Source organism: Trachurus japonicus, chromosome 7, assembly GCF_045865225.1.
Source record: "Trachurus japonicus isolate A0001 chromosome 7, Traja_1.0".
Taxonomy (NCBI): Eukaryota; Metazoa; Chordata; class Actinopteri; order Carangiformes; family Carangidae; genus Trachurus; species Trachurus japonicus.
This window is the reverse complement of record NC_140913.1, coordinates 33,300,841-33,326,056: the sequence shown is the minus strand read 5'-3', so window position 1 is coordinate 33,326,056 and position 25,216 is coordinate 33,300,841. Positions and strand designations below refer to the sequence as shown.

Genomic DNA, 25,216 nt, shown 5'->3' with positions numbered 1-25,216 from the left:
GAAAATCACTGTCCTCTGCTGACAACCATGGCAGAAGAATTAAAAAAAAAAAAAAAGTCGAATAAGAAGGAGACGGTCTTCAGTTGTAAATGTTGAAAAAAGAAAAAAAGAGGCGAAACAGCGAAGAAAGAAAAAGTCTGTTAACGTTGAGAAAAGTTGAAGCTGCGACACAAGCAGCTGCGCGCAAACTCCCGATCTGTTCAAAAAACATGCAGCAGCCGCATCAGCTCCAGCTCCAGCTCCAGCGCTGCTGCTGCTGCTGCTTCTGGTATGAACTGAAGTCCGTCTTCTGCTCCTTCCTAGAGCTCTATAAGGATTACTTGGAGTATCTAAGAGCGGCTTCCTTCCCCGCTCTGGGTGTTTATAATGCCCCAATGCTGTAAAATAAAGGGATTCCCTCAGTGTTTCCTCCTGTTTGTGCGCCTTTGCCATGGAAACCTGGAGCCGGTCCATGTCGGAGACTCAGGGCTTTCCTGCAAAGCCCCACACTCAGGAATCCATGACGTCTCCGGCTCCTGCGCCAAAGCATTTCTGCGGCTTCTCTCAGACAGTAGCACACAAGAACTTCATTGTAGGGATGAAGAAATTACTGTAGGACACAGAGAGAGAGAAACACACACACACACACACACAGAGGGGGGGAGAAAGTGAAAAAAAAAGACTTTGATTACAGGATGAACTACATATGAGATTTACTTAACACACTTTTTAAAACCAGACTTTGTAAATGTGTTATATATTTTTTTTAAAAGCAGACAGCAGCTGGGCAGCTCCGGCTCTCAGGGTCATGGCTGCTCCTCCTGAACATGGAATATAGAGAATTCCATTGTCTCTCCGCTGAGGGAAGAAGCTGCCACTCATTTCCATGTCCTAATGGAAATCTGCAGCATCTTCTAATAGTTGACTGAGGGGGAAAAAAGAGAGAGAAGAAAAAAGAAAAAGAAAGAGGGTTGAACAAGACCAGTACATAGACTGACCCCAAGGAGTCACGTGGATAAATTCTCCATTGCAATAAAAAGTTACATAAGGTAGCATCCTAAGAAAAGGAGGGGAAAAAAGGAATATTTATGGTGCTATTTTGGTTTCATTAAGGCATCTAAAAAAAAAAGGGACTATGTCATTTTCTGTCCTCACCTTCTTAATTTCTACATGAATGAAGCTTCATTAGCTGCACATAGACCCATGCTGTGTTCATGAAAACTCTGTGATAATCAACTTTCTGTGTTATTGTTGTGACAACTTCCAAGTGTGAGCAAACAAATCCTGTACGTGTGTCTGTGTGTCACACTGAGTCATACTTCAGTGGATGTGTTGTCCAGCAGATATTAATAGTGAGTCCAAGATAAATTAGGAAGCCAAAGAGAGGAGGGTAGGGGGGAAAACAAACAAAACAAAAACAAATCCCGTCTCATAACTTCTAATCTGATAATTTAATGACTGAAAACTGTAAAAATCTGAAGTTACAACACCATCAATCATGTGGTGACAACAACAGGTATCAGTATGAGAGTATAAGAGCTTAAACAGCGACTGTCTTTGTGCTGAATCTGGGCACAAAATCAGAAAGTTTATAGGCCTCGGCCTCTGGGACAGCAACCTGCCACCATTCACAATAAACTGTGGTGTGTTCAGGTGCTCAGAAAAAAAACATACCGTACATGGGGAGAAAGTTAATTATCCTCAGTACATTTGCTTGAGTCAAGAAACAGGTTGTTGAAACGGTTTCAAGAGAAGCTGTGTTTAACATTAACAAGTTCACATACAGAGGAAGCTGTAGAATAAAGAGGAGCCAAGTCAAACTAAACTATACGTCGCTGTTTCTCTGCCATGAATGAATCGCTGCTGAGCTGCTAAGCGTAGCAAGCTCCAGCTAAAAAATGTGTGGGTTTTGCCCAAAAGCATTTATCCCTTCTGGACTGGTCCAGCTCTCATTATGTGAATAATAATAGTAATAATAGTGGTCAAGTTTAAAATAATAGTTTCCAGTTTCACAGAAATACACTTTTATGAACCGTTTTTTTTTATGAGAAGCTGCTGGACACCGCTCACAACTTGTCAACTGTGGGAAAGCAACGGCCGGAAGTCGTTAGCTCAAATTAGCATAGTGGCGCGAAGCTAAGCAATTAGCCTAACATAGCGCGTCTACTAGCATTTCTAAATACCACGAACACTTCACATTTTAATGAACACATTATATCTTTGTTTGTAATTAGTGACTTAAGTGAATGTAGAGGAGTCAACTCCGGAAGTCGTTAGCTCAAATTAGCATAATGACGCGAAGCTAACGTTGAGCAATTAGCATAGAAATTAGCTTAGCCTAACGCGTCTACGAGCGTCCGTAAACACAACGAGTTCATACTTTATATCTTTAATAAACACATTATATCCTGTCTGTTTTTAATTAGCGTGTTAAGACTTACTAATGTAGATTATTCAAACCTGTGTGAACAGGTGAGGCAGGCTATCTGAGCTAAGCTAAGTTACACAGCCTCCTAGCTTGGGCTAGCATACAGATAAAACGTCCGTTAGCAAACGTCTAAGCTAACTGTTAGCAAGGAAGTCGACAACAAACGTATCCTCTGTATGTGAACTTGTTAATGTTAAACAGCTTTGTTGAAACCGTTTCAACAACCTGTTTCTCCAAGTAGGCGGACTAGATAGATAGATAGATAGATAGATAGATAGATAGATAGATAGATAGATAGATAGATAGATAGATAGATAGATATCCAACAAAAGAGAAACAGTGCAAACCTTTAAAAAAAGAACAAGATTAAAGCACATTAATATGATATATTAATGTTAAATTGTGACACCATGACAGTCCAGCAGTCTGGTGTAAAAACATCTTCTATACATCATGTGTTAATCTTCTCACATGGCCTCAGTGACTGATCCTGCTCTCTTACATCAGTCATGTCAGACCCGAGGCCATTCATAGGAAAATGTGTGTACTAGAGAGAAGAAGGAGGGAGGAGGAAGAAGACGGGCTGTAATCAGAGCCTCGTTTTTGGGATTGAGACACACAGATTAGTCTGAGTGAGGGTGTCTGTGTCAGTCTGCCGGCCGGCTGGTCTGGTCTGAACAAGGTGACTGCATGAGTCTGTAAAAACCACAGCGGACGGAGCGGGGGTGACCGGCCGTCCAGCAGCAGGCCGGTCTAGCAGATGTAAATTCCTCCACTGTTGTGGAACACTTATGCAACTCGGATCATGAATGAGTAAATGAATATGGCACACGCTTAAGAAAGGAAAACTGCCTGTGTCCAGACGGCCGAGTTTGCACTTCCGTTTTTTTTTTTCCCCTTCTTCTTTTTTCTCAGAGAACCCACTTTTTCCGAGTTCATGCAGTATTTTCCATCACTGTAAAACAGCTCATTGAGGCAGAGTTGTCTGGGTTAGACCGTTGCCCTGTTTGAGTTTTCCAAGTGTAACATATGTGATTGAGCTTTTAAATCCAAGCAGTGGAACTTTGATATGGAAATGGTTCATGGTATCGAATCTCATGGAAATCTTTCCAGGGAAATTCAGGGGGCACAGGGAGGGGCATGCACTTTTGATCTTTCTTCTCTCTCATTTGCCAGGTAGCCTACATATAGCCTACTTACTTTCTCTCCTCTGCATTAACTCTGATGATTACACTTTTTACCTCTTGATGATGTTTGGAGTAGCTACTTTCTATAGGCCTGGCTAGGATTATTCCACTCAGGTTCTGTGGTGATTGTAACTGCACCAGGTTGTTATAGTGAACTCAAGCTCAGAACAACTTTATTTATCAGTTAGTAAACTTATTTTGTGTAGGGTAGAGGGTGTTGTTATGATGCTAAAGCCCTTTGAGACAAACTGTTTGTAAAAAAAAGAAAGAAAAAAAAGGGCTATACAAATAGAATGGCCTTGCCTTGCCTAAAAGCATCCACACAACAACACAATAATAACAAATCCTACAGCTTGGCCTTATTGTAAAATTAAAGGTAGCCTACTTAAACAGCCTCTTCTTGCAGTAGGCTAAGTTCTACATTTTGGAATTTTTTCCATGTTTATTTTTCCAATAAACAAAACACAACTCCGCCCACTAGTAGGCTACATCTTTTCCAGAATTAGGGAATACATTTGCTCCATAAAATGCTTCTGTACACCTTATCTATAGACAGCATAAAGACAGAGAACACGGTAAGAAGGAAAATTATGAGACAGATCTGGCTCTAGCAGCTTTATACGGGTCATCCGCGTCTGACAGTACAACTACATATCGACCTATCATGTCTCATTTCCACTAAATACAAAGCATTAGAATGAATAAAATCCAGTAATAAATGTCAGTCTCACTTGACCCTGTGATTGACAGGCGACCTCTTCAGGTTGTCCCCGCCCCTTCATCCTTCATCTACGTCAGTCTGTGGGTTGACCTATTTCCCAGAGTTTGCCATGTGTTGCTCTATATAGGACAGACATGAGAATAGTTTCATAGTCTCCTCATATAACTCTTCAGAAGAAATGTATGTAACGTTTTTTTCCAAAACTTTTCCTCATGTGATCTTTTAAAAAAGGTCAAAAGGTTCAAACTTCATGAAGCTCTTATACCACCTGCATGAAAATGCAAATGGCCACACGATGATGTCTCCTACCTCCCTGAACTCCTCTCTCAGTGTTGATGATGCACTGATGGTTTCAAGTTTCCACCTCACACTCAGTTTCTTTTAAAGTTTTTTTTGTTCCAAACTTTGTCAGTTATTATGAACAACCTGAGATAAAAAAGTGATGAATGTGAAAACAGCTCTGTGGTGTCAGGCAGCAACGGCCAAGAAATAATAATCAACATAATATTTATTTCAGTGGAAAGGGGGGGAACGGGAATACTTTCTATCAAAAGCATGGCAGAGTGGACAGAGTTTAAACTTAAAGGGATAGTTCACCCAAAATTGAAATTTCACTCATTATCTCCTCCCCCTCATGTGGACTAAGGGCTGGGAGAAGTTTCAGAGTCCTCCGTGGCTTCTCTGAGTTACAGGGGGTCTCGGCGTAGCAGTGCATGTCCATATGACGGTTGCAAATGGATACCAACTGTCTTCGTAACAAAAAGACACACCAAAAAAACATCCAAATACCTCCATGCTGCTCGTATGTAATGTCTGTCTTGTATTGAAGCCCCGAAATGCCAAATTGTCCCGAAAAAAATTAAATAAGTCTATATTTCAAGCTTGTTTGTAGCGGAAGCTCCTCTTCCCGGTTCGTCAAATTTGGACGAACCAGGGTCTGTCCTCTTCCCAGTTCGTCCAAATTTGACGAACCAGGAAGAGGAGCTTCGAGAAGCTTCCGCTACAAAACAAGCTTGAAATATAGACTTATTTAATTTTTTTTGGGACAATTTTGCATTTAGTGGCGAAGACAGTTGGTATCCATTTGCAACCGTTATATGGACATGCACTGCTACGCCGAGACCCCCCGTAACTCAGAGAAGCCACGGAGGACTCTGAAACTTCTCCCAGCCCTTAGTCCACATGAGGGGGAGTAGATAATGAGTGAAATTTCAATTTTGGGTGAACTATCCCTTTAATGCTGCAGCAGCCTGATGAAATTAGGTCATGTTTCATAATTAACAGACTAGTGGATGCTCAACAAGCAGCGCTGAGGCCTCGGCTGCTGCTGCTGCTGACAGGATCTCAGTCTGGGCAGCGCTGGCATGTCATTGTGCAATAAGGAATCTTATTTCCTTCCTGCCACAACTTGAGATCCCTGGAAAACATTCTGCCTCTTTTTCCGAACCGTGTGAATGAACTAATACGTTCCATCAACATGGAAACTACATACATCCACATCCACATCCACCACCACCACCACCACCACCAACCGGTGCTGCTGGACCGAACCGCCTCCTTATGTAACAGGATTCTGATCGATACTCGAATGTTTGTAGAAAGAATTCAAGTGTCTTACGTCCAGTGGAAAAGCGGTGGACTAGCTCATGGATTTTTCCTCTTTTTCAGCGCAGGAGAATGAAATCCCCAGAAACTATATCACCCCCCCCACACACACACACACACACACACACACACTGTCAACACTATTTTCTGTCTCATCCAGGTTTCCAATTCTATCCTACAGTTTCATAACTTTCAGCATTACAGTGTGTATGTGTGTAATAATAACAGCAATAATAATGATGATGATGATGATAATATTTGGTTGTCAAAACAGAAGAGGAACATGAACCTACTTCTGCTTTTTCAGCTCCTCTCTTCTACTGTTACAACTTCATTCACAACAGAAACAGAAACTCACTAGCTATACTTCCCCTCCGGCCTCAATACTCTGAATTAATCACTCTGCTGCTGCTGCACCGGTGTGTGAAAATATGTATTTAATCCACAGAGTTTCACAGTAATCTGGGAGGATTTGTTCACTTGTTGTTGGAGGCGTTAGCTGCTGTCATTAGAGATCACATCTGCAGCCTGTCTCTGGTGGGTGCTAAGACAAATCAACGTTCTACAGGCCTCACAGAGCTATATATAGAGCCAGAGGAGGGTGTGTGTGTGTGTGAGTGTGTGTGTTCATGCTTTGCAATGTTTCTGCAAGGGGTCTGTGTCATGGGCCAGCATCCAGTGTTTACACAGAGCAATAACAGTGTGTAGTAAACAGTTGATCTGCACCAGTTGGTTGCAGCAGCAGCAGCAGCAGCAGCAGGCAGCTTGTTCATTAGCCGCTGTCGCTCCAAATCGCCCCGTCGAAGTTTTTTTTTCTGTTAATTCAAAACAACTAGTTGCATGATCTAAGCAGGACGAGCTCAATGGGGCGTCTCATATGCAAATTGAAGCGTTGTTGTTGTTGTGGAGTGAATGAGTTCATTATTAGACCACTAGGAGGCGCCCAAGAAGAGCAATGATGAATGGGTGTATGTGGCTGCGGTCATATAACGTAAATAACAAGAGGTGAATATTCCTGCAAGATGAAACTCAACGTGTTGATCGGTGTCTGTTTAGCTCCGTCAAAGTCAAATGTGTTTATAGCATGTTTAAAGGGGTAGTTCAACATTTTGGCAAATTGTCCCCATTGCCATAATCCCTATAGTCATAGCAGTAGGTTCATTACCTTTAATTGTCGGTGCAAGCTATTTTTAGAACGGCGGAGCAGAGCCGTGAGCTGCTCAGAGCTACGCTACGGAGGCTCATGGGATTTTTTGGTTTCCAAATACTAAGACACATTCATGCTCCAGTTCCAAAACACACAAACATGATTGAAATTCCCAGATTCGACCCGAGTTACAGTAAATTAGGCCAAGGAGAAGAGGAGGTGTGTCTTTAGCTATGACTTAGTAAATTGTTGAATGTTTTCAGCTTCATCTTTATGAATAAAGACTTTTTGCATCTGGATCTTGGATTTTTTTTTAAAAAAGAAGCTGGTCTGAAGACCTTGTCACTCCAACTGGGGGCTCGAAGGCTTACATAAGAGGTCACATAAACTAAGGTGGTGTTAGTCCATTTAGTAAAATCTAAAAACATGTGACTTTGAGATCACAGGTTCGATTCCCATGTCAACAGAGATCAGACCTTGGCAACGGCCCATAATGGCTCTCTGAACATAGATAGATAGATAGACAGACAGACAGACAGACAGACAGACAGACAGATAGATAGACAGACAGATAGACAGATAGATAGATAGATAGATAGATAGATAGATAGATAGATAGATAGATAGATAGATAGATAGATAGATAGATAGATAGATAGATAGATAGATAGATAGATAGATAGATAGATAGATAGATAGATAGATAGATAGACAGACAGATAGATAGATAGATAGATAGATCATCGGTCCAGTCAGGACAGGTTGTGGTGTGTTTTCAGTTGTATAAGGTAGTTTCTCTCTCTCTCTCTCTCTCTCTCTCTTCCATTGGGAGCGGAGTGTAAGATGTTTCCGAGCTGGAAACAAATTCCTGTCTTGAAGTGCCAAAGATAAAATGTGCCGTGATAATTAGGCCTGGATCTGTTACGTAACAGCTGCTGTAGCTACCTCGCTCTCGCTCTCTCTCTGTTTTTTATTTAAAGGCTGAAAATCCAAACCTTGTAAAAAAAAAAAAAAAAGCAAAGTAAGTTTTAAAAATTCACCCTGACTCTGATTGGATTGTGGATTTGGCAGCGGACCAGCCGGGGGCTCTGCAGCTTCAAGAGAGGAGCAAAGACCACAAATGTTAAGGTTAGCAGGCAGAGCCCTCCCTGTTGACTCTGGAGTGGAATTTCAGTTTTCATGGGACTGATTAAGTTAAATGGTTTCTTTTAATGGTATAACTTACGCATTTGGGCAGTGGAATAAGAAGGAAAAAAAAAAAAAAGTTGGACATGGAGTGTAGTTTTAATTTGAACATGCAGGGCCGAGGTGCTCCACTGCCTGCTGCTATAAAAAGGAAAAAGACTTCATGGCAGAGAATCTACTCCAGTCTGAGTTAAAAAAAAAAAAAAAAAAAGAAAGAAAAAAAAGAAAAAGAAACATCTCATCATGTAAGCTTCAATGCTTTTACGACCTGTAGCCTCCATGGATAATTAACAACAGTCATTCTGAAGAAAACCCCAAACTACATGTGGATGTTGATTTTAAAAGAAATATGAAGACATATAATAGTTTTATTATTTTTATGAAGGAAAGGAGAGACACTAACAGGCAAAAACACTGTTTTTTCATGCACTGACGAATTTTGAGATTTTGAGCTATTTTTCTTCCTTAACATGTATTCTTTCAGAAAAGTCGAAAGAAATGGTAGAAAATCCACATTAAGGTGGTTATTTTACTTAATTTTGTCTCTTTCGTCAGTAGATTTCTCTATGTAATTTTACAGTCCAAGTCTTTAAAGGCCGTTTTCTCAGAAAAAGTTTTTCAGACTCAGACACTGAACTAGAAATCTCCACTTCAGCAGCACTTACAGACACCAAACCTTCCAGTTTGATCCCTTTCTGTATTCTGAAGGTTTTAACAGAGGGGATTGTTGATATGTCATTCACAGCCTCATTTATACAACATTTTATTACTAAAAACATGGAGAAATTGGATTTTTTAGGGCTGGTGACAGTATTTTCTCATTTACAGAGTGATAAAAAAAGATATCCAAAATCCTCTTTGTAAAAACTTCTGACTCTAATATGTCAACAAAATAAAACAAGAATTTTCAGAGTGGCTTTATATCCATTGTTCAGATTTCGGTTCTGGAAATGTATGCAAATTAGCGCATATTTCATCAGATATTGCCTCATTTACATATTTAAACATACAATTTGACTAAACTTGTAATACAAAAAATATTTGTCTTAATGTAAGTGATAAACTTGGGAAGTTTCCTGGTGATATCTGTTAGTTAATTTTTTTTCCCCCTATTCACCTGTAGTGTCTCAGCTTAAAAGTAGAAAGAGCAGAGTTCCATGTGTTGGACCGATGTTACAGCTGAGGTCAGAGCTTCAGGGACTCCCTCCTCTGGTGAGAGCGAGCCAAACATCCAGCCCCCTCAGTCTGTGTGTGTGTGTGTGTGTGTGTGTGTGTGTCAGTCTGTGTGTGTCCTGTGTAACTCACACTTCATCAGAGGCCGAGGAGGAGGAGGAACTCCACCACAACCAGAGAGAGCTGAGATGGTTTCTACATCTACATCTAAACTCTGGAGCATCTTAGTTTCACTCCAAACTCAAGTTTCCAGGCACGAGAGGGGAAATTAAAATAAAAAATACTTTGTATATTTCTTTATTTAGAAAGTTTTTTTTGTTGTTGCTACTGCTGCTGTTTGATGACAGCGTGGTGGGGGTTTGGTTTTCTTTAATCACTGTGACGTAGTTTGAGGCTGCTAAGTCACGTTGAGCTGAAGTGGTTCCACTTTTATAATTCACAAAAAGGTCATTAAGCCCTCGTCAAGCTCCATTATTACAGCCTGTGGCTCTTAAAACACAAAAACACACAACGAGTCCTCCAGACCTTTAAATAAACCCCCTCATTGTACCTGTTAACGTGGGTGAAAGTTAGAGACCTGACATTTTGTGCTTTTCTATTCTTTCTATTTCCAAAACCAACTATAAACATTATTTTTTACATTATGCAAATTTGATTTGGTAGCTAATGTTTTCTTTTTATTCCATGTCTAGTATTTTATATCTCATGACATATTGACGTACATAACTGTATCTACACTATTGTATATTATATGTATTTTATGTATGTGCACTACTGGATACTTACATTTTCTTTGGGATGAATAAAGTATTCTAGTCTAAAACTGTTCCACTGATAAATATTGAGTGATTTGGGTTCAGTCACACGATATTTGTATTGATCAACACACTCTAACAGAGAAACATGGCAACACTTTATAATACTGTAAGTACACACTATTAAACATTAGTTAATCCAGGGTATCTGCAGGTTTCACCAGCTCAAATTTAAGACTTTTTAAGACCATTATGGATGAAATTTAAGACATATCATGACAAATAAAAACGTACAAAAGAAATGCAGAGTCACAAAATTAGAAATTGATATAATAATAATAATAATAATAATAATAATAATAATAATAATAATAATAATATAATATAATATAATATAATAATATAAGTTGCGTGTTAGGCTTGTTTGTAGTTGAAAATACATTCAATAAAGCACAATCAAGTGTCGCAGGAGCATTTTACATTTTTCCCAAGGAGCACGCCTAAAGTAAACTATTTGGGGGCACAAAAAGAAATTGGGGAATGAAATTAAAAATGTTTATGTAACACATTATTTATTTAATTCACTGGCAACCAACAGGCAGATGGCTTTAAGCCTCGAAAAATGTTAAGGGTCAAACGTGACCCATTTTTACATTGGAGAACAGTAAAAACACCAACACTTCACCTTTGGCCTGAAATGTGATGACTTCTAATGTGACCCAGAATAGACAAACATGGAAATATTTCAACTTCTTTAATCAACAGACACGAGCCACAACCTGTTCTGTATTATGACCAACACAATATTTGACACATGAAGTAAATACATTGGCCTTTGGTCACCCCTATATATTATGGTATTAAATAATGCTTGAATAAATGTGAACTACATCTTTTTATTTAACTAGGCTAGTTAAATCACAGTAGCATATACTGATTTGTTGAACTTACAGGCTTGTTACTAAGTATGTATTAATTATCATGATAATCAGCCTGATGTAAATAAAATTCAACCTGTCACAGCTCCATGTTGTCTCTGTGTGGTGTTCAGGGACAGTCAGGACAGTCTGAGGACAGACAGCTCTGAGGTTTAAGTTTATATTAATGCACCGTGACACTGTGGCAGGTCTCTGTATCTTCACCACAGATCAGCTGTTCAGCTGTAGGAGGAAAACTCAGCTGCTCTCGGTTCCACCGCGACGTGCGCCTGCCGTTTTTCTTTTTTTTTTTTTTCTTTTTTTTTCCATATCAAGCTCCGGTAGCGTCCTGCTGATCACCGGGCAGAGGCACCGGCCGGTCTGAGCTGCGTTCATGTGCCAACTTTAAAACTCTTCAGTCAGTGACCACGGTGAGGGGGGCAGCTTCTGCTCACCTGACTCTGTGCAGCTTCTTCATTAAATCACAACAGTCCGACACAGCGACGCACTGCTCCTCTTTGACTCTAAAGTCTCTGTAGCTCATCAGCCCGGAACTCGCCGTCATGGACCAGAAACGACGGCGGCGTTTGGCCTCAGACGTGTCTCGGACTTCCAGAGCAGCTACAGCGCAGCGTTGTGACCTCAACCATGGTTGATGAGAGCAGAAATGTTGTTGTAGTGAAAATGGGCGGGCTCGTGAATTTTTGACATGAGTCAAAACGAGCGACAAAATCGCGTATCTCGCGTTTGGTCGCGCGTCAAAACTCGAGCGAGAAAAAAGCGTTCCTCGTGTTTGGTGGGAAGTGGAACCCCCTTGTGGGTGTTAAGTAAGGGAGAGTGGAGCTGTAACCCCCTTGTGGGTGTTCCCACCAAACACGATGAAATACACGAAGACGCGATGGTCCCGTCGCACAAAAAAAATCGCGTGTATTGTGTCGCAAAAAAAAAGTCGCGTGTACCGCGTCGCCCGGCGCGTGCGCCGCGTCTTTGCATTACGGCCTTTTACACCGCGGACATAACGAATAAACGACACGTGGCGGTGTGTTCACCGGACACAAAGCGAAAATTCGGTGTGAACGGACAACATAACAGGACCAGTGAGGCGTTGTTTCCTCTTTTCACCTACAGCTCTGGAGGCGTAACTACTGCTATTGTTGAGGCCAGAGAATTGTGGGATTTGTAGTTTTTGAACGATCGCAGGTTGTGATCTTTCTTTTTTGTGAATTTCCCGGTTCACACATGTATTTTTTTTAGGGGCAAATGCGAGTGAAATGCTCGCCCATGGTGGGCATAAGAAAATTTAAGACCTGTCTAAAATTATTTAAGACTTGAACACAATAATTCAACAAATGTAGTTGTAGTAGTAATTTATAAACACAGCTAAAATGTTTTACTCATCATTGATAAGCACTAACTGTATTTATAAACTACATACTAATGAGTATTCATGAGTTATAAATGAAGAATGGTGTGTACTTATTACAAAGTGTTACCAGAAACACCAGTTTCTAACATGTGAGAAAAAGAAACTGACCCGAGTAAAGAAAAACATGAGATTTATTAATCATCACAACATTGACATCAACACAATTCTCCCTTTTTTGTTCAGCTCATTGAGTGCAAATCAACACCATTAAATAAAACAGGTTAATAAATACAAAAAAACAAAAAAAACAAGGTTATTTACAAGCAGCCGTTTTATCGTAGCATCACTTTGCAGTTCGATCATAATCATCACAAAAATAGAACAATCAGTCAAAAAAAAAAAAAAACACATTCTGTGCAAAACAAGTTGCAGACTTCAGTGTGGATTAAAAGTTTAGTTGGACACGAGCGTTGATGGATGTTTTAATGGCACAGAGACGAACCTCAGAAATGTTTCATGATTCTGTTAGTTTGCTCGTTATTTACACACACGCGTCCGATGAAGTGATGTGAGCGGCGGCGACTCTACAGGTTTCTGTTTTTTTTAAAGGATAATTACCGTTTTTTACATTCTGGACCTTATTTCTAGCATAAAATACGATCATTTCCTCACCCAGATAACTTTGGTGTCATTACAAGTGGTTGTGATGAAATGAGCTCCAGCCGAGAGCCGCGTATATCCGTATAATGGAGTCTACAGGGCAGCAGAATGCAGCCTCTAAATAACACATTATCTGCAGAGAAACTCCTTCATTTCACCAATATTTAGTTCTGATAGGCTAGTGCTATTCCCCTCTGAGTCCGGGGTTAGCTGTTATCAACATCCGGGGTCTGTAGGTTGACCTACTGACCTCTGACCTGGATGATGTCATCTCTGAGCGCCATGCGGCTCATTCTGATAATAATCATTCTGCTTCGGCATTCGGGTCCATTTTTATCTCAACTAGCCGGAGCTTTAGTGAGTCCAGGTTGAGGAGAGGAAGCCTGTGGAAGCTGAACTTCATCCAGCTGCTCATTTTGTTCTGACAAGTCGGAAACACGCAGAAACGAACCGTAGCATTAGCGGTAGCAACAAGCTACCGCGCGGCGCTCAGAGATCAAGTTTTATCTGGGTGAGGAAATGATCGTATTTTATGCTAGAAATAAGGTCCAGATTAAAAAAAAAGAACGGTAATTATCCTTTAATCTGAATGTGCAGTATCTTATTAATACTTATCGACAATATTCACATTGTAATCTGAAGTGACCAGTGGTGATTTGTTCCCTTGTGTCCAGAGGTTAGTAGCAGTGAGAAGTGAGGGGGGGGTTCGATGCTCAGACCAGAGGAGCCGGGGCAGCTGGGTATTTTCAGTTATGGCTTTAGGTCACTGTTACAGTGAGTCATCGTGCAGCGGCCACATGAGAGGCAGCGAGCCCCGGCCGGCCTGAAGGTTCTGGGCCGCAAATAAACCGTCGCTCCTTTCGTGGTCGCTTTGACCGCGCTCCACAAACACTAACAAGTCAGGGTCCACACACACACACACACACACACATGCACACACACACACACTGGGGGAGAGAGAGAGAGAGAGGCAAAGACAGATTTAACATCAGACATCCCAGGTCACGCTAAAATAAACGACCGCACCACCTCCGCCGTGCCGTGGCCGTAGCATCGGGGTGACGCACAAACAAATACACAAAGTTGCAGACGTGTGTTTTTTCTGCAAAGTCTGGCCAGTAAACTTTTTTTTTTTCTTTTTAAACTTTAAACGTGTCATTCTCAAACTCTATTTGGAGATCGGTGTTTAAGGAGAGTGTGAATCAAGACCTGAGGGATGTTGTTGCTACTACGTCTGTTTCAGTGTCTACGCTGCAAAAAACAAAAAATCTTTCCAAGAATATTTGTCTTATTTCTTGTCAAAATGTCTCATTTCTAGTCAAAACTAATCTCTTTCCAATTAAAATAAGACTCATCACATAATTTCACTTGTTTCAAACAAATTTTCACTTGAAATAAGTAGAAAAATCTGCCAGTGAAAGCACGCTTTTTATGCTTGAAATAAGAAAGAAAAACTTGCTCCACTATCAGATTTTTCTACTTATTTCATATGCTTGAAAAAAGTAAAAAGTGTCTCAAAACAAGCTACTTTTAATGTGACGAGTCTTATTTTGAGTAGAATTTGATTTGTTTTTGACTAGAAATGACATTTTGACTAGAAATAAGACAAATATTCTTTATTATCATTAAAAAAAAAACGGATTTCTGTTTTGATTCTGTTTAACAAACTAATTTCCCGTCCTGATTGATGACATATGTATTTGTATATTAGCTACAAACTAAAGCAGCTTCATTATTAGTCTTTGCATCAGACTCAGTCAACAACCTGACACCACAACGCTCTGTCTGTCTGTCTGTCTGTCTGTCTCGTCTCCATGGAGGACGTTTCCCGGAATGGAAATGAATAACGGGGATGAATCCATGTTTTTTCTTTTTGAAGCTCTGGTCTCAGACGAAGACGAAGACGAGGGATTAGGAAGTCAGTTTGGAGTAGTTGGGAGGAGAGAAGCGCCGTCGCAGGTACTTGAGGATGTAGAGCGGCAGACAGCTGACGAGCGTGATGACGGTCACCTTCCACAGGAACGACACCGTGGTGATGAAGTAGACGTCTGACACAGAGGAAGAAGAAGGAGGAGGGGTCAAAGGTCAGAGAGAGATCGTAGGATACAAACATAAAGAGTAGGGCGGCTGGGCATCGCTACTGATTCACTGAATTGATTTGATTCTGATTCACAAGGTCCCGATTCGATCCGATATCGATTCATTTAGAGATATTTCAGTTTTAATAATAACAATTTGCTTGATTACGAAAGAGATTTTCACAGAACTAATGTTGCAAAGATGGAAACTCTCTAACCTGGTGTTTTATTAAAAATATTAATGTTTACATTAAACTGACCGAAAAGCAGTTAGATGAATGTACATCTATTTAACATGACCGACTCCAGAAGTAAACAGTGCAACAGTGCAACGGCGCACATTAAAAAAATTGATCTAAGGATTTTATGACTCGATTTCGGATCTTTCAAATGAAGATCGATATGAATCCGAAAATCTATTTTTATGCAGAGACTGCTTGCTGAAAAACTGTCCCTAAACACAACGCGCATCAGTGGTTTTGCATGAATTTCCCTCTAAAACAACTCTGTCTGGTAACGTTCTGTTATGATCTCATAGCGTGGTGAATGTGCCGGTCACAACTTGTCCACCAGAGCGTTGTGGAGTTGTTGGATTGTGTATTTGATGAGTTAGATGAGGGAAACCAAGAAATCCCATGAGCCTCCGTAGCGTAGCTCTGAGCAGCTCACGGCTCTGCTCCGCCGTTCTAAAAACAGCTTGCACCGACAATTAAAGGTAACGAACCTACTGCTATGACTATAGGGATTATGGCAATGGGCCAATTTGCCAAAATGTTGAACTATCCCTTTAACGTTACATTATATGGATGCGAAAAAACGAACATGTCGCACAAACTTTTTTGATGGATAGTTTTGCAGTTTGTGTTAAAACGTGACTGACACAGCGTGAGGTTGATGTGCAACGGCCTGAAGATAGATGTAATGTCATAAACTTCTTTGTCATTTGGTATAGATGACAACTAATTAACAATTAGTAATATATTAATAGATACTTAAAATATTTTGTGTTTATAATTGGTAATGTAATTGTATTTTGACTGTATTTGATTTTACATATTGCATAATAATCGTGATAATCGTTAACACTGATTATTTCTCTGACAGTAATCGCACCAAGAAAAATGTGTAATCGTGAGCAGGAATCACATCAGCTCCAAAAATGTCAGAGTGAGTTGAGTTGAGTGTGTGAAGTGCAGACGCAGCAGAAGAACAGAATAGCCTTTTAAAAATCTATTCCAGTCCGACTTCAAGACGGAGGGAAAGAGTCCAAAAAAGGTTTCAGGGCACCACACAACAGTCATGGAGGCTCAGAGTGGAACTCCACACCCGCACATAAAGCTCAAAATAAGAACCTACAAAGCTCTCGTATACGTATGTCACCAGTCTTAATATGGCACACCTAAAATTGGATTTTTGTTTTGCAGTTTTTTTTTTTTTTAAAGCCAGTTCAAGTAGTGGTATTGCTGAGGGTACCATGCTACAGTTACTACATGTTTAGTAAGATATATGCAACGACACATGGACTTAAAATTGTGGATTTACAGATTCTATTAGATCCAGGACTTTGTCTTTTAGGAAATGTAAAATGAAAATGAAATTCATTGATACAGCTTTTACTGTTTCCAGAAAATGTCTGGTGTTAACCTGGAAGTCAGATTCCTCCTGCTCTGTATCAGAAACAATGACCTGTTTGTTACTTGGAGAAGATCTCCTCTGTCATGAGAAAATGTCTTTTTATGGCACCTTTTTAAAGATCTGGCAACCTTTTATTATATATATATAATATATAGAAACATTAACCCCCAAAAGGCTCTGTTAGCCTTTAACTGGTTCAATTGTAAATCGATATTGTTGATATATTGGTACAATGTTTAAGATGTGTAAAGAGCGTAATAATTGTTTTAATTTATTTTTTTTAATTTTATAATATCTTCTTTTTCTTCTTCTTACTTATTTGTTTTGTCTTTATTATTAATTTATGTCTTAATGCTACTGGGAAATCGTGGACTCAGTCATGTGCGATACCAATCAGCTGTGTGGAAACACTTGTATGATTGTCTTTTTTAAATTTTATTTGTGTTTGCCTGAGTTCTTTTAATGGATGTGGAGTCTAATAATAAAGTTTACTACTACTACTACTACTATACTACTTTGTCTATTTAGTCACTGTTGTTGTTATTCTTGTAGTCTCTGTGTTATTAAGTGGGAATGAGTTGTGCTGTTCTTGCATCATTGAAAACTTCAAAAGAAAGTATTAAAAAAGCCAGTTCAAGTTCAACAACACGCGGGGAAACCACCACCACCAGCAGCAGCACCGACACCGACTCAGCTGTAAAAGCTGTTTGTCTTCCTGAAGCCTGACGGAGCTGAGTGAGAATAATAACATTTTTGTGCAGTTGTGCAGAGTGTTTTCTACCAAACACACCTTGTCTGTGATAAACACATGAGCCTCAGTCAGTCCACAGGAAGCTCGCTGCGCTGCTGGCATTTCCTCTCTCTGATACTACGGCGTTGCTGCTGCCGTCGGCCGTTGTAACCAGGCCGACCAGCGCCGTCGTCAGGGCGCTCACCTTTAGAGCCCGGCGGCTTATTGCTCACCAGAGGAATAATGCTGCATGAATGAGCCGGTCTGACGTAGTACGATGTCAAGGCCGGCCGCTGCACAACAACCACGTCAATCACAGCGTTGTGTTTTTGTTTTTTTCTGGACTCTGTGAGCTACAGTGTGTGTGTGTGTGTGTGAGTTCAAGTGCAGGTGCGTTGCGTAATGTTTGTGCGTGCTGCTCACCTATGAACGCCATAAATAATAAATAAATTAAACAAATAATAAATAATAGATGTTTTTTTCAACTTTTTTTGAGAAATCTTACCACTTTTTTCCCAGAAGTTTCTCAAAAAAAATGTTCTAGTAAATTTTTCAACTTTTTTTTTTTTTAAGAATTTTTTAAAAAACTTTCTTTCGAGGAATTTTTAAAGAATTTTTTAAAAAACTTTTTGGGGAGAAATTGTACCTGTTTTTTCCAAGATTTTTTTAAAAAACTTTTTTTTGAGATATCTTACCACTTTTTTCCCAGAAGTTTCTCAGAAAATTTTCAACTTTTTTTCTAGAAAAATTTTCAACTTTTTTTTTTTAAAGATTTTTTTATAAAACTTTCTTTTTTCTTGACTTTTTTAAACATTTGTAAAGATTTTTTTACGACGTCAATCACGGCATTGTGTTTTGTTTTTTCTGGACTCTGTGAGCTACAGTGTGTGTGTGTGTGTGTGAGTTCAAGTGCAGGTGCGTTGTGTAATGTTTGTGCGTGCTGCTCACCTATAAACGCCATAAATAATAAATAAATTAAACAAATAATAAATAATAGATAAATTGTACCTGTTTTTTCAAGATTTTTTTTTCAACTTTTTTTGAGAAATATTACCACTTTTTTCCCCAGAAGTTTCTCAGAAATTTTACCAGTTTTTTTTTCTAAAAAATTTTTCTACTTTTTTTTTTTTTTTTAAAGAATTTTTTAAAAACTTTCTTACGAGAAATTTTTACCTGTTTTTTCTCTATATTTTTAAACATTTGTAAAGACTTTTTGGGGAGAAATTGTACCTGTTTTTTCAAGATTTTTTTTTTTCAACTTTTTTTTGAGAAATCTTACCACTTTTTTCCCAGAAGTTTCTCAGAAATGTTTCAACTTTTTAAAAGATTTTTTTATAAAACTTTATTTTTTCTTGACTTTTTTAAACATTTGTTAAGATTTTTTTTTACAACATCAATCACGGCGTTGTGTTTTGTTTTTTCTGGACTCTGTGAGCTACAGTGTGTGTGTGTGTGTGTGTGTGTGTGTGAGAGTTCAAGTGCAGGTGTGTTTGTCTTTGTGCGTGCTGCTCACCTATGAACTCGTGCAGGAAGACGAGCGAGGCGACGTAGCAGGCCAAGCTCAGCAGCTCGCCCACGATCATGAGCCAGTGCCACGTCTGGATGGTCAGAGCCACCATGAGCAGCTCCGTCAGGATCAGAGAGGTGAAGGAGATCGCCACGATGTGCACGAACTCCGACTCGAAGAGCAGCATAGCGCCGTACATGATGATGCTCCCTGTTAGAGAGACGGACAGACAGTACAGATGTGATGAAAACACACTGAAATCATACAAACAATACTTTTTAATGTGAACATATACCAAAACTGTGTGTTTGTGTATTAGTTTATCTATTCATCTCAGGACTTGCCATTCAGTTTCAAGTTTTCCTCAGACATCCATTCATATCATACAAGACATTCAAAAAACTATTGTCAGACCTCCAACAATCATTGCACTTTAAAATACAGAGGAGCATCTCTATGGAATAATTTACCTACATCACTAAAATCAATATCTACACTGGCTTTGTTCAAACAACTGGTGAAATCACTCTTTAGCAAACACCTGTGGATCTGTCAGTCTTTATCTTTCATTTTGTTCATAAATTGCTAATTTTTTTCCCCTCTTATTTTTTTTAACTTTGAAGACGAACCACTGTTGTTTTTACATAGGGGAGGTATTTTCATCAACCTTTTTTGGCTTCCACCTCTCCTGCACAGTGTTTAATTTCATTGTTTTTATGTAGGCTATATAATGTGCAGTTTCCATATTTCGCACATTCTGTGACATAAACTGTAATCTGTCTTGTCTGTAACAACATCTATTGCACGTCTGTCCGTCCTGGGTGAGGGATCCCTCCTCTGTTGCTCACCCTGAGGTTTCTCCAAGTTTTCCCTGTTAAAAGGGTTTTCTATGGAGTTTTTTTCCTCAGTGGATGTGAGGGTCTAAGGGCAGAGGATGTTGTTATGATGCCATGTAAAGCCCTTTGAGACAAACTGTTTGTAAAAAAACGGGCTATACAAATAAAATAGCCTTGCCTTGCAATTTCTCATTTCGGGGCTTCAATACAAGAGGGACATTACAGACGAGCAGTATGGAGGTATTTGGATGTTTTTTGGTGTGTCTTTTTGGACGAAGAAAGTTGGTATCCATTTGCAACCGTTATATGGACAAATACTGCTGCACGGACCGCCCCGTAACTCAGAGAAGCCACGGAGGACTCTGAAAATTCTCACAGCTCTTAGTCGACATGAGGGTGAGTAGATAATGAGTGAAATTTGAATTTTGGGTGAACTAGCCCTTCAAGTTGGAGAAGATTTTTGCCGGCAGTGATACAGCCTAATAAAGCACTACAGGTAGGGCAGGTACAGCGGAGTGTCGTCTGCATAAAACATGATAAGACACACCATGTTTTTGTATAATGTGCCCCCAGGGGAAGCATGTAGTATAATAAAAATATAATATAGTGTTTATGATCAGGCTGGCAACGTGTCCAAATCATGTCTGCACTGCAAAAACTCTAAATCTCCCCAAGAATATTTCTTGTCAAAATGTCTAATTTCTAGTCAAAACTAAACTTTTTTCACTTAAAATAAAACTCATTACCTAAAAATTAACTTGTTTTTAGATCATTTCCACTTGTTTCAAACTGATTTTCACTTGAAATAAGTAGAAAAATCTGCCAGTGAAAGCAGTTTTTTGTGCTTGTAATAAGAAAGAAAAACTTGCTCCACTATCAGATTTTTCTACTTATTTCAAGTGAAAATATGTTTGAAAGAAGTAAACACTGTCTGAAAACAAGCTAATTTTTAATGTGATGAGTCTTATTTTAAGTAGAATGAGATTAGTTTTGACTAGAAATGACATTTTTATTAGAAATAAGACAAATATTCTTGGTAAGATTTTACATTTTTGCAGTGTGGGACAACTAACCTGTTCAGTTTCCATGGAGACAGCAGCTAAAGCTGAAGCTAGGGGAGATTTGTGCTCAGCGTGTTTATCTGATACGATTCATATCAACCAGCTGCTTATCACTACAACAGGAAGTCTGGAGGTGATGATGGGAAACGCCACGGCTGAGAACTGACGTCTTGATTCATTGTTTAAGATGTAAAAGTATAAACAGGACGATTGTTCCTCTTGATCCAATATAGGTTAAAACTGATAAATCAACACTGTGGGGGAGAAAATCCCCACACCTACACAGAGACGTCAGGGTAAACCTCGGCGTGTTACCTGGAAATACACAGCAGCAACGACAGGGTTCCCTCTCTTTCTTTGAAATCAGTTTCCAGGACTTTTCCAGGACATTGTTTCATGTTATCCCACTGTTCACTGACGCTTCCTCCCATCCTCCCATTCATAATTTGGAGAAGCTGAACCTTGCCTTTTACATTTAACCAGTTTGTTTCCATGTTTATTCCTTTTTTCATCCCCAGAAGTCTGACTTAAAGGGATAGTTCACCCAAAATTGAAATTTCACTCATTATCTATATACTATACTATGTTGTTGTTATTCTTGTGCCTTCTCTGAGTTACAGGGGGCTCCGTGCAGCAGTGCATGTCCATATAACGGTTGCAAATGGATACCAACTGTCTTCGTAACAAAAAGACACACCAAAAAACATCCAAATACCTCCATGCTGCTCGTATGTAATGTCCGTCTTGTATTGAAGCCCCGAAATGCGAAATTGTCCCGAAAAAATTAAATAAGTCTATATTTCAAGCTTGTTTTGTAGTGGAAGCTTCTCGAAGCTCCTCTTCCCTTGAAATATAGACTTGTTTAATTTTTTTCGGGACAATTTCGCATTTCGGGGCTTCAATACAAGACAGACATTACATACGAGCAGTATGGATGTATTTGGATGTTTTTTGGTGTGTCTTTTTGTTAGACAGTTGGTATCCATTTGCAACCATTACATGGACATGCACTGCTACGCCGAGACTCTGAAACTTCTCCCAGCCCTTAGTCGACATGAGGGTGAACTATCCCTTTAAAGATGTGCAGCAACAACACTTTTTTTTTTCTTCTCATTTTCCATGTGTTTTCCATGAAAAACTGGAAAACTGGTCAACCATTTTCCAGGTTTTCCAGGACGTGTGGGAATCCTGGATAAAATGAAACGCTCATTATCGGACACAAACAGGTCAAAGTTTCTGGATGAAGCTCAGTTTTCCTCTGTGGATGCTTCACACACAACTAAAAACACTGAAATGTGTGTGTTTGTGTGTGTGAGGCATCTTCTTTGTCAGGGAATCAAACATCTGATCTTCATCTGAGGCTTCGGTGTGTGTGTGTGTGTGTGTGTGTGTGTGTGTGTGTGTGTGTGTGTGTGTGTGTGTGTGTGTGTGTGTGATAAATGTGACTCATAGTCTGTGGTCGCGCAGACGGACGACGATGACATCAGCGATTGACGATCATCAGATTGATCGCCAATTACTCATGTTTTTGCAAATGTAGCAAAAAGCTACAACCAGCTGACTAATCAGGTGCTTCACACACGTCATGTCATCTCGTTTGATTTCCAACTCTTGGGTCTCATTCATGAAACGTGAGTAAATCTGTGTGTAGATTTGCACATAAAAGCTCACGTTACTAAAACTCTACTCCGGATTCATGAACGGTGCGGTAAACTCAGATTTGATCGTAAACACGTGTGTAACTTCATGAATGCCAACCCATCGTAAACTAACAACACGCCCCCGGTGATCAGCAATTAGCATAGATCTCCATACATGAATAGCCATATAAGGAGATCCTGACCACCATATTAGGAGGTAGGTGCATCCTGCTCACCTGCGGCCATGACGCAAACGAGGAAAGAGGGAGAGAGAGAAAAAAAGAGAGATCACGGATCAAAGTCATTTTGGGTGAAGTGGAGTCCAGAAAAAATATTTAACTCTCTTCTGTTAGTAGTGGTGTGACTGGGACAGGTCAAAGGCTGGAGGGAAGTAACAAATTTAGTGAATTAAGTATCATTGGTTGATTAAAGAACCGTTTAAGAAGTAAAGCCAGAATAGTTCGATATGAAACATGAAAAAAAAAAAAAAATACACGTAACTACAGAGCTACAGCAGCGACGGGAGGAGGAGGCTCTTCACAGCCTCAGCTGTAGAGGAGCATGGTTGTATCAACACATGAAGTTATATAGGCAGGTTATATTGTTACAGAAGCACCAGCCGTCTGTCACAGCTCCATCTAAACCGGTGCCGACTGCGCTGCTGCGCAGGGTGAAGTGTGCGTCCACCAAGCGTGTAGCAACACAAAAAAGTTTTTTCCGGTTTTATATCAGATTATTATCATCATTAGATGGAGCCTTGACGTGTTTGTGCGTGTCCGATCCCTAAAACGTCTCTCTCTCCAAATATTTCTAATTGTTTGTCATGTTTAAATTACGTGTTTCAAAGGCGTCGGCGTATTTTGAACATGAGAGAGAGTAATACGGATTAAAATTGTAATTTTCAACAGTGACAAGCAGTTTTTATTTGCATTCCTACATTTACACAAGCGCTACACACAGTCCGGAGCAGGTGTAGATTTTGTGAGTAGCTACGAAAAAATCAGCACTACTAAAAGATTGATGAATGCGGAAATCCACGTAAATTTGCGCTGCTCAGGGTTTACACATAAATCCGTGCTGCTCACGTTTCATGAATGAGACCCATTGAGAGAAAACTGAGAGAAAATTTTTCAACTTTTCTTTTCTTTTTTTTTTTTACTTTCTTTTGAGAAAGTTTTACCAGTTTTTTCTCAACATGTTTAAACGTTTGTAAAGATTTTTTTTTTTTGTACTTTTTTGGGAGAAATTGTACCTGTTTTTTCAAGAATTTTTTCAAAACTTTTTTTTTGAGAAATCTTATCACCTTTTTCCCCCAGAAGCTTCTCAGAAATTTTACCAGGTTTTTTTCTAGAAAAATTTTCAACTTTTTTTTTTTGTAGTAGTAGTAGTTTACCAGGTTTTTTTTCTAGAAAAATTTCCATCTTTTTTTTTTAAGAATTTTTTTAAAACTTTCTTTTGAGAAATTGTACCTGTTTTTTCAAGAATTTATTTTTTGAGAAATCTTACCCCTTTTTTCCCGAAATTTCTCTAAAATTTGTCCAAAAAGTCAAGCCATTGACCCTGATTTGAACCTACATTGACTAAGAAAGTAATGTTATTCAGTCTCAGAACAATTATTTGTGTATTTCTGGTGTTTGTTTCAAACTTTTGTCCGACTGGAGTCTGTGGTCTAATTTTTGTCAATTTAGGGGTCCTTAATGTAAAAAGTTTCAGAACCACTGCCCTAGTTTATCTATGAATAAGTAGTAAATTGATCTGCTTTGTAGCAGGTACAGATCTTGTGGGAGTAGCAAAATGTTATGGAAAATGTATAAATGAATAAATATGTGTTGTTTAGTCTTCTTCAAATGGATGTGGATCTTGTGTTAGTAGCAAAAATGTTACTGAATAATGATTTATGAATTGATTTAGTTTGAGTTGCCATCAGGAGGAGGAAAATCTGATGTAGTAGCAAAAAATCTATGACTAAACAATGATCTGCAATTTGTAATTTGTTTCTGTTGAAGGATGTAGATCTAGTGGCAGTAGCAAAAGCACTATTGCTAATTTAGTTGTGTATTTTATTCTTATTTCTTTTTTATTCATTCTGGAAGTTTGAAAATGAACGACTTCATGGATTTTTCTCTTTTGGTGAAGATGCTGTAATGCTTTTCATCGTCTCTGTTGGATTTAATATTGACCGCAAGAAGAATAGTCTTCATCTCAATGAAAACCAAGGGGGCAGTTGTCGGTCTGAGAAGTGAAGTCACTTCCGCCTTCAAAAAACTGCAATCCTCTCGGCTTCCTCTGGGGGCTGGTGTCAGAAAGCAGCATTCTCCATAGACCCCCATGTTAAAATCGCTGACTTTACATCCTCAATAAACATGATCAAAGCCTGGTGCCATTACGTTTTTTGGTCTCAACCGATAGTTTCTACCCCCGCACACACTCTGAGGGGGGTGAATTATTTTTTAACTCTACCGTTTTACTGTTATTAGGTTAAAACTCTGGCCAATTAGGGCGCAGAAACGTTGAGTGACAGGTCCGAGCAGCTCCGTGGACAGCTGCTTCAAGGCCAGTGGGCGGGTTCTCGGCCGGCCAATCCAACATGGCGCTGTTCAGGCCGC

At 39.4% G+C, this 25,216-nt stretch overlaps 1 protein-coding gene across 1 annotated transcript in view; it reads right to left on the bottom strand.

Annotated features, from left to right (window-relative positions):
- Positions 1 to 14,723: 14,723 nt before the first annotated feature.
- The window catches only part of atp9a (ATPase phospholipid transporting 9A), a 68,303-nt gene continuing 57,810 nt past the window's right edge, over positions 14,724 to 25,216 (bottom strand). The window contains exons 27-28 of the mRNA XM_085782935.1: positions 19,080 to 19,283; positions 14,724 to 15,171 (exon numbers count right to left, since the gene is read on the bottom strand). Coding sequence (XP_085639061.1) covers positions 15,035 to 15,171; positions 19,080 to 19,283 — 341 coding nt within the window. The 3' untranslated portion in view covers positions 14,724 to 15,034. The remainder of the gene's footprint in view (positions 15,172 to 19,079; positions 19,284 to 25,216) is intronic.